The 14,765-nt window shown below is 51.0% G+C and overlaps 1 protein-coding gene across 1 annotated transcript in view; it reads right to left on the bottom strand.

The window, feature by feature from the left end:
* Positions 1 to 14,765, bottom strand: part of ARHGEF16 (Rho guanine nucleotide exchange factor 16) — a 350,362-nt gene that overhangs the window by 32,164 nt on the left and 303,433 nt on the right. The window contains exons 9-12 of the mRNA XM_075437221.1: positions 9,945 to 11,343; positions 6,128 to 6,215; positions 2,013 to 2,182; positions 75 to 152 (exon numbers count right to left, since the gene is read on the bottom strand). Coding sequence (XP_075293336.1) covers positions 75 to 152; positions 2,013 to 2,182; positions 6,128 to 6,215; positions 9,945 to 11,343 — 1,735 coding nt within the window. The remainder of the gene's footprint in view (positions 1 to 74; positions 153 to 2,012; positions 2,183 to 6,127; positions 6,216 to 9,944; positions 11,344 to 14,765) is intronic.

Below are 14,765 nucleotides of genomic sequence, written 5' to 3'. Positions count from 1 at the left end.
AGGGGAAAAAAAAATAACAGCGCGGTGAATGAGGCGTGTGTTGGGGAAGGGGTTTTATCGGGGGACAACATCACCTGTACGGCTGCTCTCCAGTGTGTGTCCGCAGATGCCTGGTCAGGTTTGCCGAGCGCGGGAAGATCTTCCCACAGTACCTAGACAGCGAAAGCCAAAGCAACCGTCAGCGTGAGGAAGGCCGGCCACCCCGCACCGGTCACAAACACGGTATCGCCAGCGACCATCGGCCTCACTCCTCTGGTACCGCCCCCACAACGTGGAAGTCCCTTGCACCCTAACAAGGCTGGGCACCCACCTACTGGGGAGGGAAGCCGTGGGGGGAGGAACTAACAGAGCAAACCCAGCCAGTGCAAGGGGAGCTGCCGCGGCGAGACGCTGGTGTGGCCCATCTCCACCAGCGACACAGACTGGCAGTCGATCACCGCGTCATCGGGAAGGGCCGGAGAAAGAGAAATCCCTGTGAGGACACCCAGTTACGCCCCAAATGCTGGCTGACTTTGTAGCTTATCTTGGAGGCCTGGGCAAGTGTGCAGGAACCCGGGGATGGAGCGACCCAGCCCCAGCACATCCTCCCAGCTGCCGTCCGCAGGTGAAGACCCTCCTGAGCCCCAGGCTGCGCAGCCGTGTTCAGTACCCTTTGGCTGAGTTTATCTCTCTCAAAGTTTTTCGAATGCACGTAAGCTTTGGCCACCTGCAGCCGGCCACGGTTCCTCTGCCGAACGCCGCGCCGTGTGAAAGGGCCTCGTGCTCCTCTGAGCCCGTCACTGCCTCGCTCCTGCCTCAGGACGAACAGTGTTTAGTCGCTGCCTACGCGTACTGTCCTTCGCTTGAAATTTTTCTAGCTCTCGTTTACTGCCCTGTTCAGCTGCTTATCATACAGGAGCTACTCGATCGTCCTTCTCGGAATTCACCGATTTTTCTTCTGGACAAACGCGGCAGCACTGCGTTGCTGTGATCGGGGGACACTGCTGTGAGCCTGACAGTCTGCTCAGAATAAGGAAATAGGCAATAGGAAACGAAATCCGAGAAGGAACTGTGTTCCACAATAAACCTCATCCACAGTAAACTCAAAAGGAAGGGAGGCATGGATAAAAACATTAATTGGGAAATAAAATATTAAGGATGTGATACTACATTCTGTGACTAGGAAGCCTGACGCTTAATGTTGTGCAAGGAACACGTGATTAGACTTTCTTGATCTGAGACATTCAGCACCTTCAGATGTCCTTGAGATGAATGATTAACGTGAGTGTTAATCAACAATGAAAATCCAAATATTGACTTGCTAATGTATATCTAAATATAAGTTTAGCCCCTAGTGTAGGCAGAAACCTCAAATGTCTAAATACTCCACTGAAATTTGAGCCCATAGCCTTCGTGGACATAAGAAATGCATCAAACAGAATATGCACCCACTTACTGCACCCAAGAAAAATGCAGCGGGAGCCACCACGAGCACCTCCAGCAGTCGCCAGTAAAACTGCGTACGGAGACACAGGTTTTGATACCCCAGCGATCTGCTCCGATACCAGCTGCAGTGGATACGCAAATAATTGTGTGGATACAACTCTGTTTGAAAACTTGGTTTACTGTGTGGCATTTTTAAAATTGCAATATTTTGCACGGCTGCGATCGGACATAGCCGAGATCGCACTCGCTTTGGGAACTGTGACATTTGCCACCACACACAAGAGCTTGGCTCGGAGAATTCGGCTTGCTTGAGAATCTCCAGATCTGCTCCCAAGGTTCTTAAAAATTACAAAGAAAATAGAAGACGCTGATTTTCTACCAGACAAAACAAGCTATTTCAGAGTGAATTAGTCATCAGAATGCTCTGTTCTAATTCTGCTCCTTCTTGTTTTCCCTCCCACCCCTGCCGAGACGGCGGAGACGTCCACGCGAAGCTGCGCTGCTGCGCGCTGGTGCCCGACGCAGCTCCCAGCGGGCGCGAGGAGCCGGGGGACGCGCTCGCTGCCGCGGGGCGCCCGGGCCCTTACCTGCAGGTGTAACGCTCCTTGCCCTTGCGCAGGATGGGGTCGGAGAGCGTGGGCGGCGGCGATCGGAAGTTGAAGGGGTGATGGGGAAGGGGCTGCAGGGAAGTGCCAGTGTCTGCCTTCATGGCTGCAAAACTCTCCAGTTTCTCTGTCATCGTTTCTATGGCTGACATCTACAAGCACAAGGCAAGATCTCACGTCACAAAAATCCACAGGAAGAACAGCATCTGCTGCGTAAAACACGTCTTTTCGCACTAGTGTGTCGGTCCAAGCCCGCTGCTGATCTTTGCTCCTACCCTGAGCAGCCAGCTGCACAGCGTGAAATGGAGCCAGAGCCCAGCCAGGGAAGAGAGAACGGCGTATCGGGCTCGGACGAGTCCGAAATGAGACCAGTGGCAAAGCCGTGCGGCAGGCGTTAGGTCTCAGGGATCAGGCACTTGTTTACCTTCTTCAGTGCACACGTGCCTACTTTCAGCATTTCAGACTAAAAATTATCTCAGAATACGCTTGGCTTCCCTTTTTCCAGGAATTAGACACCGTGGTCAGCTGCTGGGTGTCGAACTCACCGCCCAAACCCTCCTCTCAAACTCCGACCAGGGTCTTGGAAGGCAAGGTTTGATTTCTGACCCAGCATCCCTCGCCCTCGGACGGCGCAGGGGCTGGCAGCAGCGAGCTGCGGGCAGGGGCTGGCAGCCGGCCCCTGCTGAGAGAGGACACAGAGGTTTGGGGCAGGAGGCAGAGGAACCCTGGCCGAAACGGTGCGGGAGGGAGCACGGGGGAACGCGCGCCCGCTGGCCCGGGAGCTGAGACCGGAGGGGCGAAGAGGGGGAGTTAAGATCAGACTCAGGACGGAGTGGGGGCACTGAGAGTTTGCCTAGAAGAGTCCAACATTTTAACGATATCTAAGAAAGGTTTGGAAGCCAGGAAAGGTGATGGAAGGATGGGTGGGAGATGGTTGAGCTCCCTGGAGTGCAAGGGAATGCCAGCCCCAGCACTCCACGCGAGCCATGGCTGGATGAGTCGTAACTCATGGGGGACCACGGCCCAGCACTGAGAGCCTCTTCGGATGGGAGCGGCAGGCGTACAGGCCCAATAAAACGATTCTGGGTGCCTTTACCAGCTGTAGTTTGGCTCGGCAACGGCCATGTTCTCACCTACACACTGACTAAATGCCACACCAGACAGAGGGAGAAAGGGAAAAACCTGGAGATACAGGAGAAGCAGAAGCTGAAATAAGTCTGCCTGTGTGAAAAAAACAGAGATACGCATAAAAACCCTACCTAAAGAGAACCACTTGTACTTTCATTAGAGCAAACCAGGAAATCCAAATCCAGGAGAGAAAGGCAAGTCGGCGGACTACGCTGACAGCTCCAACGTTTGATTTTATGCACACTTGAGAACGTTTTCAAGACACCCAGCAGAAAACAGGGATAAAACAAACAAGGCAGCAATAAAGCTGCCTCGTCACCGCAGCTGACGTCACCGGGCAGGCAGGGAGCTGCGGGGAGCGGGAGCCTGGGTGGAGAGCCGGCCCGGGCGCCGGGGGACAGCGAGCGGGCGGAAGGCAGGAGGAAGCCATATATCAAAACTAGATGCTCTATTGTACAGGAAGGGCTGACCTTTTGCACGTTTACACTTTATTAAACTGGGCTCGGGGGGAGAAAGGGAGCCAAGATATTGTTTAAAATGTATGACTATAAAAAAAAGTTGTCTTAATCACCAAAGAATACATTGTGGAAGGCTGACAACCATTCATAAGCCGTAAAAAAGAGGAGTAGTAAGACCCATTTCTCGATAATAGATCCACGGCCCCTTAGTTGGAGGCTCCCAGCCCATGACAAATAGTAAGTAATACTTAGCGCCAGCCACTTGAAAAGGTTACTTGATCATTTACAGCAAAAGCTCTGCCCCAGCTGCCAGTCATGTAACAAAACCATCACGTTAAAATGCTATCCGGATCTTTCAGAGCTATGCCACTCAGCCCTTTGCTGGAGTACCTGGAGATATCTTTTGTTGTGCCCTGTTCTTTAGGCACTTAGTCAGAGATGTTTGCTGGCTTGATAGCCGTAGGCTTATTTTAAAATTCTAAACACCGGCCATAGCCTCTCCAGTGGTAAAGGCACTTTGCTATTTAGGGAACAACTGCCTGGTTATAATAAAAAAGAAGGGGAGAAGAAAAGAAATTTAACAGGTGAGAAAAGGTTTTCCATTAAGTTATCAAAAAGTTACACCTTTTATTTATGTTGTCCAGAGTTTCATTTAAAACAGACAACGCAAGAATAACTCCCATCAGAGCAGAGAAACTACTGTCACTGACTGGCCAAGAAACAAAAGTTGCCTGAAATTCATTTTCAGAGAGAAAGCATCTTCTGAATGCTCAGTCTTTATCACATCGTTCGGCTTAATCACATCCCACGCAGGGCCCTCCGTGAGAGCTGGGGAATTATTTGCAGAAGAAAAGGCTGAGACCAGACTTGTCTTCAGAGTGAAACACGCGCAGAGCGTGCCTCTAATTGACCCGCTACAGGAACGCTGGTACTAACGAAGCGGACAGAAGCAGGAGCCCCTGAAAATATGACTTCTTAAGAGCAGATCCAGGATCATACCGGATGGGCATTTGGTAGTAAAAATCTCACATATTCTTGAACAAACGACCTGTCTTCATTCACCGCATGTGAAAACCCTGCTTGATGACATAGCATGGGAACAGCAGCTCTCCAGATCAAGTGATCTTCACACAGCAACCCAACTTCATTAAAAATTAGTTATCAGGAAGTTTCGGGCTTGAGTGATTGTAAATTTTAGGCTATTCTGTGTGATAAGCTATTAGAGATAACCAGACCTTCCACATCTTTTCATTGCCATGGGAAGAGGACGTGGTCAGGATTTCAGGAACAATGTTAACAACCTTCCACCCAAAGCTTGCTCCTGCTCAGGGTCTGGACGTTTCTCATCGTCTTGTTGGGTTGCTTTGCCACACTAGCTCCTCCCTGCTATCAGATTCTTTACAGCAGATATCCCCACCATTCTAACTCACACAAACACAGGATGTTCCTGGCCAGCCTGTCACCATTATCCAGCCTGTATGAAGGAAAAATCGGGGGAAGTTATTAACCAAACTCTGGGGCTGATGTGAAACAATGAGGGAACTAAGTTTAGCTGTGAAAGCAACCAGGATCCAGCTTTCACAAACCTGCAAGTTATTTATCTAAGGTGGGAAACACTATCAGAGGAGAACAATGCATGTGACTATAAAGGAGAGCAGAATAACGACCACAGAGCTCAGCTCCCAGCAGAACTGGCTGCATTATCACTAGGGAGCAAGGAATCCTAAGGGCAAAGAGCAACCGCTTCTTCCAGAGTTTAGTTATCGCTTTTCAGCTCAGGGTTTTTGCAAACTGGGGTTGATTCTCGTGAACAGTCGCGGTTGCACCGGACCCGGTCGTGCCTTTCACTCGGGGGTGAAGGCCTGGTGCGGCCGCACTGCGGGGCGCTGGGCTGGCACCCCAGGCCACTGGCAAATGGGAGCAGTGCCCAGCAGCGCTTCCCATGGCTCTGCAGTGACTCTGACCTGCAGGAGACGCAGAGGGAGCAAGTATCTGAGCACTGCCAGAAGAACAGAGACTAGAGCAGCTGTGCAGGGATGGAGAACACAAGCTCTCCACCAAGTGACTCATCAGCTTTCGGAGCAGGCAGAACTGAACCCTGATCCTCCGCTGCCCTGCACTCTCACGCTTTCTAGATGATGTGAGGGAATGCCAGGCTGGTGTGAAACGCTACTGCTTGGATGCTGGACAGTCCACCTGCAAATGACCACACCAGGAGCTCCCAACGGAAAAATTATGCAGGCATTCTGGCACATGAAAGGGGAGCTTGGCTGTCCAGACCTCATCCCTGCTCTTCTGTTAATGCAAGAGAAAGAGCAAGGCACAACCACCCTCATCCTCAAACCAGGTATGAAACCAAAAGTGTCTGAAAGTAACTGGTGGAACACAGTGGAGTTTCCAGTCAGGCCCCTGGACGAGAAAGCGTCTGCCCCAAGCGACCTGTTGGCACCAGCTCCGTCTCAGCCTCCCCAGCACTCCACCAACGCCGCATTGTAGCGTTGCTGCTGTTACCTGGGGGTGAAAAAGCAGCGGGGAGGGTCGCAGGTACTTCTCCTTTAGGGCACCCACAGGGTCCGTCACCTTCCGCTTCTCCACCCTGCTGGACAACAACACAGAGGGTTACATACCTCACAGGGCTGCAGGCAGCACAGAAAGAGCCAAACCATCGGCAGAGGTGTTTCAATTCTGTACCTGAGGCTGTTCTCCTACTGACACAAACACCTTTCTTCCCCTTCCACCAGGTACTACAAATGATGACCCACAAGTTACCCCGCAACAGGCACTGGAAACGATACGAAAACGGAGCCCCTCCTCTTGGCAATATTGTTTTAGCCATCAGACTGATGACTAAGAAAACCTTTTGATCTATGTGAGAACCAATGCCTCTGCTATAGTGGTTTATAAGCCTCTGCTGATGGAAAAAGTAATGAAAAAAACTACATTTACAGCAAAAGCAATGTTTAAGTGGGAGAAGCTCTAGAGTCCACAGCAGGCAGCCACTGCATGGAAAAAATCGGTCTTTGAGAGCTTGTCTCTATCTCAAGAGTTCACGCTGAACCAGGCTTTGCAGCCCCCCGTGTGCTGAAATCATGAGGTGTTTCATATTTATTTCCCTTGCAGCTGAGACATAATTTGCATTGAGTTTCTTTAGCAATAACATGTGGACAACAACGGGAACAGTTGGGAACTGGTGGGAGATTTCTGGAGTGACTCAGGAACCCGAGTTCTGATGTCACTTTGGTCCACGCTTCAGCATCTTCCTATGCAGAAATGATCCTAAAGTCAGGCTCCTGTTTTTGACTATACTGGCTTTGCTTTCACAAAATATTCTACTCGCAGGGAAACCACGGTGTCGAATCACCAGAAAGAGAAACTGAAACGTCCTCTATGGGAAAAAAGTGTTATGAAAGTAACTCCAATGATCACAGCTGCATCTTCCAATGACTGGAACAGAGTCCATCTCAGCTAAGCCAGCAGAAATCCAATAGCAAGAGTAATTTTAACTACGTTCGTCCAGCAGAAATGAGAGCAAATTATTTTGCTGCGTTTCAGCTGACTGGTGTGTGGATCAAATTTCCAATGAGTTTAAAAGAAGAGCCATGCAGAGTGCTATTTAGCGAACGTATTTAATCTGCATTTATCTCTCTTAGGTAGAAGAAAAGGGAAGAGCTGGATCTGAACTGCAGTCAGAATTACTGCGCTTCGGAAGCTGCACGTTTTTACGGGCATGAGTTTTCAGACAAACAACGATCTGTGAAACAACAGGTAAAAAGTTGCTCCCCGACACGGGCAGAACAGCAGACGGCAGCGAGCGGCACGCGAGCGCTGGGGCTTCGCTCCCGGCGAGCTGCGATGCCCAGGGCAGAGCCCCGGGACCCGGCAGCAGCCGTCCCGGGACGCGGCCCCACCGGCACCAGGCAGCGACAGCCGGAGCGAAGCGCCAGCGTTCCACACCGCTTCGCCACCTCCCCGCGTCGGGCAACGGCAGCACAGGAGACGCACAAACCTCCTCGTCAGAGCTGAATTCCGCAGCGAGCAGAGGATTAGGCTGATCTTCTCAGCCCAGTGCCTGAGAACGTTACCTTAACAAGGCTGAGCTAAAAACTGCACTGATTTCAGGCTGTCTGGCTGCATTAAATTATATCACCGGGAGAAAATGTCAAGGATTTAAGTGGCCTTTGGGAGAAAAATGAAGGAGCCAAATGATGTGAGACAGTCTGATAACAAGAAGTTTAGAAACAAAATATTTCCATATTTTTTAAGCTGGGACTTGGAAGCTCTGCTGTTTAGCTCATTACATCAGAAGTCTGATTCACAAGCAACTCCACCGCTGACTTTCTATTTTAATATATTACTAAAACTATATGCATCCCATGGAATGCAACAAATGATGCCCCCATCCTTCACTGCCATCTGTCTTCTGGACCTTTATGGTTTTCCCGAGGCTGCTATTTTAATTGGCAACGGCTTTTTCAACCCGTGTTATTTTAGCATTCCTCCTGAGAATGCCCAGAGGTGGCAGGATCCTACGCTAACGCGGAGCTTTTGCCTTCCTATCCCATTCATTTATTTTTTTCCAGAAGTGCTTTTTACAAAAATAAATGCTGGGCTATTCCCATCGTTACTTGTTTTTCCAGGAGGAGCTGCCCACGGTGGGTCCCAGACAGAACCCATTACACGTCCCAAGCTGTGATGCAGCCGTTTCCATCGCAGATGGCAAGCGTGGAAGCGAGCAGCGCAGCACCAGCCCCGCGAGCGCGGGCAAAGCCAGAGACGCTTTCTTAACAGCAAGCGACGAGGGCTCGCTAATCCCCCTCTCAGCTGACAGTTCTCTGGCCTGGCTAGACATTGACATCATTTTTTCCCACAGTTATCAGCCGTGCAATAGCAGCACGGCAGTGACATAGGTGCTGTTCTCCCAGCCCGCTTTTCCAGCCGGCGGCGAAGCCACCCCACCCGTCGCTGCTCGCAGCCCAGCGAACGGTCCCAGCGCTGACACGGCCGCTCTGCGGTGACCGTGAGTCTGTCCAGCGCTACGGGAACGCCGGCTCCTGCAGCGCAGCCCGGAGCCTGCCCGCGGTGGGCCCACGGCCGGGCTCACCGCGCAGCCCTGCCGCACACTGCTCGCCTTCAGCCCAAGTAACGAAGACCAAAACCGCTCGCGTGCAGGAGCCGGCTGCCCCTCCGGACACCGCACCCCGCAGCCCTCTGGGCCAAACCCACGGACCAAAACGGATGGTACAAGGCATCCTGTCCCACGGGAGAACTAATTGCCACAGTGATGCCTGAATCAGACTAGTTCTCTCTTCCCTGGACTTTGCTAAAGCCAAGCAAACGGTATTTGCTACGTGGCAAACGCAGCTCACCCGTGGCAGGAAGGTCACCAAGGCAGTGCCACTGCCCGGGTGGGTAACCCAAACTCACTGGCACCCTCACGCTAAAGCTGAAAATAATTTTCTGTTGGAAACAGGTTTTATAAAAAAGTTCTAAAACAAAAAAAGACTCAGGTCTTCCCTTCACCTCTTCTTCTGAATTAATTCCTTCTGGAAGTTTAACTGGCATTCAGGTAACCTCATCCAGTCTGCTCTACACATGCCTTCCACGTTCGGCTTATTCTAGGCATGACATAACGAATCAGCCTTCCTCAAAAACCGTCCGTTTCGAGTGAAACTAGAAAACCCTTCTTATCTTCCAAGAAAGATAAGTCTGCAAGAAATGTATCTGGGAGAGACCGGCTAATAGCACTCTGCCGCCTATTTACACAGTACTTGCCACTCCAGGCTTCAAAATGTTTCAAAAGGCTGGGTCCACACCAGCAGTTCCTACAAACCGAGAAACTCTAAGAAAAGGAATTAGAAATAAAACAGGGGGTCAGGAGGAAGAAAGGTGAAGTGGCTCATCGAGTCAGTCAGTGGGAGAGCTGCATTTCCAGGCTCCCAGGGCTCCTGACTCATTCCCAAGCCATGAGAGCCCGGGCTCCGAGGCATCTGAACTCTGCATTCTTATCGAATCAAACCTCTGGAATTTCCCCAGCAGAAGTGCCATCTTAGCGTTGGCTCGTGGGAGAGTCCTTAAATAGGTCAAGCTACTTCTTTATCAAAATAAGGATGTGTTCTTTATACATATTGATTATGAGTCCTCCTTTCAAAGATTCACCCCTTTTGAGTCAGCAAACACAACGTGCTGTGGCAAGGGAGAAGCACAATCAACTGCAGCAGACTGTCGCTGCTCTTTCTGAACATCCTACGCCCCGATCCACCTCAAGCTGCCACGCCAGCTAGAAAATTAGCTCATTAGAGGAAACGCTTAAGGCAGGGTATGTTAATACCTGTATATGGGGTCCATGAAAAAGGGTGATGGCTTAGCGTAATGCAGGGATGGCTGCTGAGGCAGCTGCGACTGGGAAATCTTAGGTAAGACTTCACTCGCCATTAGCTTCCTCTCCCCATAAATGTGGTTTTTCCGTGGCTCTCTTCCTCCGTTCTGACTGGCTCGGATGCGGTTGCCAATGCTCAGATCCAGTGGCTGTTCCTCCCCTGAGGACGGGGCTGGCAGGACCTTCGGCGGCGGCAAGATTGGCTTCATCTCTTTTGGCTTTGTGGTGAGATCGAAGGGCGACTCCGAGCTGGTGCTGCCCACTTTGTGGAGGTCCCTGGGTGACTTTGGTTCTGCCTTGACCAGCAAGTTGTGATTGAGGGTCCGCTCCGTAAAAGGATAGAGTGAATGGGGGAAATTGGGGAGGAACTGAAAAGGGAACATGGAATGATACGGGAGCGAACCCATCTTTTTTTCCTGCATCCCCATAAAGCCAGGTCCAAAGTATTTCTCCGCGATGGAGGCGATAGCTTTAATAGAGTCATTGGCTGCTCCCGTGGCAGGCAGCAGGTGCTCCTCGGGGGGAGGAAAGAAGGAATGCTGAGAATAGAAGAGAGGGATCTCACTCGTGTTGTTGGTGGAACTCGCAGACACAGAGCTGCTGACAAAGTCTGGCTTGCTCTCCATTTGTTTGCTCTTCTCTTTCGTTTTGTCCCTGTCGCTCTCTGCATCACTGTCCAGGTCAGACCCGGTGCCAGTAGTGGTGTCCAGATCCGTGCCTGTGGTTGTGTTGACATCCTCAAAGTCACTGCCGTCGGACATGTCGCTGTTCCTGGCTTTGAGCTTCTCCAGGTAGGAGTTTTCCAGGCTGCCTTCACACTTCTCCCCTGAAGCGGCCTGGCTGCTGTTGCTCACGGCAGAGATCAGCGGAAGCGCTGGGTTCCCAAGGGGGCTTGGAAGCTTTGCGTCTGGAGTGTGGTTGAGGGGACTTTTGAGTAATTGTGTGGGCGGTAACAAGGGGGGCCTGGGGTATAGGGACGGTGGGAAAATCCCTGGGAATCCCGGAGTGAGGGCAGGAAATGCTGGGGGGGCAGGTGAGAACGGAAGACCCCCCGGGTGCGGGCGGGATGGAAAATAATCATTAAATCCCAGGCTGGCATGATTGAGGTTGGGAGAGGGCTTGGATTTGTCCATCATGGAAGTGGGCGTTAGGGGCAGGCCAGGGGCAAAAATCCCACCAGGGCTGTAATGGTTCTTGCCCTCGCAGAAGCGCCGGTGCTTGTTGAGGGAGGAGGTAGTGCTGAACATCTGGCCGCAGTCCTTGCACTTGATCTGGGTGCGACAGTCCGCGTGCATCCGCTTGTGACGGCAGAGGTTGGAGAACTGCGTGTAGGATTTGTGACAGACCTCACCTAAAGCGTCAACAGAAGGCAACAACAAAAGCGGTATGAAATTAACAGGACACGGCAGGGACCTCCCAGGAGCTGCTGCAGCAGCGTCCCCCCCGCCACCCCGCTTCCCTAAAAACAGAGAAAAAGAGGCAAAAAGCAGCTACGCGCGTGGGTGCCGAGCAGCCCCGCGCGAGCGGAGCCGGCTGGCAGAGCCCGGAGCAGCCGAGGGAAACAACGCTCCCCGCAGCCCGGGCATCGCCCAGCCCCGTGGCTGCCGCCCCAGGCACAGCAACACCCCCTGAAAGGGGTTCAGCAAACCCCCTCCCAGAGAACCGCCCGCGAGCGACTCGCCACAGGGACCCAGGGGATGTGCGACGCCCGCGCAAACCATTGTTTTTTGGATTTTCAGTACCGATAATCACGCATTTTAACGACAGTATCTATTTATATCAGCTAGTCTGCTCTCCCTGCAGCCCTGGCATGCCAGGAAGCGCTGAAGGGAGAAGAACTTCGCCTCATTTAATCAAACCTACCCTTTCTGCAATGCCGTTCATAGTAAGCACGCACTCCACGGGGATGATCTATAAATACCCGGCCAGCCAGGCCTCAGCTCAGCTAGAAGCGGAGATCTTGTATTTGGTAAATTAGTAAGACACCCTAGTCATGGTAAGTTAACGCTTAATCAGTGTTTTCTTTAACAACCTGTAAATACCAAGCTTCCAAAATGTGCATTTTTCTGACCTCTTTCACCTACAGACTCTGCTGGTGTGGAAGGAACAGGGCAAAGTAAGAGAAAAATCCCACCCAAACTTTTCTCTGTATCAGAACACCGTAACTTTTTATTATCTGATGCCTCTTTCAACATAGGAACAAATTCTACCTCTCCAGGAGTTAACACGCTTCTTTCACCGGAGACCTGCTGTTGTCACCACTTTGTGAACGTGGAAAGGGAGACAACGGGAGGGAAAGCGCGTTGTTTGGGGCTGGGCAGGCACGGACCCCAGGCCAAGCTCTCCTGCCTGCCAGCCGTCCAGCTGGGTGACGAAGGGGTCCTTCCTCCCTTCCTCCCTCCCAGCGTTTCAGGATAGCTGCATGCAAGTGTGACTTTCCCTGTTTTTTCCTAAATCCTTAGGATTTACATCAGTGCTGGAGTACCAAATGACTGTCAGGAGCATATTTCACCAGCAGCTCTGAAAATACAAGGGGAAGCCCCTTCTACTGAAATTCAAAGCAAAGATTACTGAAATTTAACAAATTTGATATTTCAGTGCAAAGGAGCATCCCAAAACCAGTGGCCTATCACTGCAGGGTGCGCAGGGTCTGCTTTCTGACCGCACCAGGCATTCCACAAGCACCACCTCTCCTCCGAGCACGCCAGCCCTGCTGCTCCGGACCCCGACGCAGCCAGGAGCTGCACAGGAACACAAACAGCAGGAGAACCAGAAAGCCATCAGCAGAGTTTCAGTGTTTGACCAACAGCTTTGTCCGATGAGTATGCTAAAGCCATCCCTAGTTTTTGGCACTCACACCTTAAAAACTTGTGTCAGTTCCTCTGAACTACTATTATTTCATACATATAGTTTTATGGCTGTTGCTTGTATTATTTTAGCTACCGTAGACTTTCAATGGAAGGGTTTATTTAGGCTTTTTACTTAAGATGTTTTCTTAAAAAATATCTGAATAGAGTTCTTAAAGGAACCACTACTCAATTTACTCTCCATAAAGCTAACAGTCCCTTCGATACAACAGCCTCTGTTTCTGCAGAAATCTCAGCAGAAGGGCACGTCGGCACCCGCGTCCCACGGACTGGCTGTGGCTCTCCGGGCCGCTCCCCTGCGCTGCTCCCGCGAGCGATGCTCGAGGGACGCGAGGTGCCGGCCGGCTGGGCTCCGGAGGCCAGCGCCCTGCTGGGGCTGGATGCTCCCTCAACTGCTCGGCCCTTGGTTCCAGAGCGGGCAAGCACTTCGCTTGTCCTGCCTGCCTACACAAAGCCACATCTCGGAACCGTGTCCGAACGAACAGGCAGGTGCAAGTACTTCTACGTGTAAGGATACAACGGGTAAGCCCCCTCTAAAATTACTCATAATACCTGAACAAATGTCACATTTGGGTGGGTTTCTTTAAAAGATGTTTGTACGTTTTTCTTCCCACAACAAACTTACCCCTTTCTAATTGTACCCACCTCCCTTGCCATGTGCCAGGGGATGCTCTGCTGGGTTTAGAAGATTCGCTCAAGTTTACAATAAATGGCTCATCTGCCCAAGCAGCCCGTACCCAGCTTTCTGTCAGCTTGCGCTGGCTCCCCACTGTGTCGGTGGTGCTGGCGTTACTTTTACTGCACGCATTCACAGTATCACAAAAAAGAAGTCCTACTGTGCCCATGTGGCAAAACTTTATGACAAGACTAGGGACAACAAAAGCGAAGTCTTCCAAGGGGATCAGGTTCCTTTCCTCCATTTCCCACTCCTGGAAGAGCTGCTACATACATACGATCTATGCGATGCCGCACAAAACTCCCTGAAGAAAAGCGTGTCAGGTATGAGCGCTCACATCATCATTCTAAAATAAGGAAAACGGGAAAATCTTTGTTTAAGTCCCCATTACACAATGATACACTAACTGTGGGTACTGTCCTCTCCAGCTGTCCTCTGTTCTGCAGTTATAAAGATTCGGTTTTGGGGTTTTTTTTAAGTATAATATTGTAAAACACAAACAAGCAAACCCCCCGCACACAACCCCTTTTCTCCCGCTGCAGGGGAAGCGAGCCCGCCTCGCGGCTCCCCTGCCGCCGCTAATGGGTTCCATACCCACGCAGGTGACTCCGCCTGGCACATCTGAACCAGGCAGGATCAGTCTCGAGTCGCTTTACACGCTGATTTAGACTGACAACTCCCTAATTCTTATGAGGTGAGAGTGAGGAGATTATGAGAAGAAATCATTCATCTCAGTGCAGCAATACTATGAGATTCAAATTATCTCTTTCATGTGCCCGTCACCAAATGAAAGATTGCATCAAAATGAGCAGTAAGAGTATTTTTTCTTCCTCTGCTGACACCCATCTGATTATCTCAGAGCACATTAATGAAACGAGGCTCCCAGGATACTCTTGCATACTGTTCCCATTATACCAATAGGGAAAGAAAGGCAGAAGTGGGTTCAGTGGCTTCCCCACCGTAACATCAAAGCCTGGAATCAAACGCAGACCCCGCTCTGTGCTTGAACCACGCTTTCTGAAGAGTGTCAGGAAGCAGTCCCCAAAGTTTCTACAGCTTTGTTGTGACACAATCCACTTTTCTGAACAGTTATCAAAACCCAATAGGTGCTGTGTCAATTAAAAAAATATACAACCCTGAGAATGACAAGAGATGAGATGAATGGCTCTCCAGAGAAAATGCCCTTTTGGAAATATTCCACTCAGGACACAGCTGATCTGCTGCTTATCT

The sequence above is a fragment of the Opisthocomus hoazin genome, chromosome 16 (assembly GCF_030867145.1).
Source record: "Opisthocomus hoazin isolate bOpiHoa1 chromosome 16, bOpiHoa1.hap1, whole genome shotgun sequence".
In the NCBI taxonomy this organism is placed as follows: Eukaryota; Metazoa; Chordata; class Aves; order Opisthocomiformes; family Opisthocomidae; genus Opisthocomus; species Opisthocomus hoazin.
The sequence above is the reverse complement of the archived record's forward strand: the minus strand, read 5'-3'. Positions and strand labels throughout refer to the sequence as shown.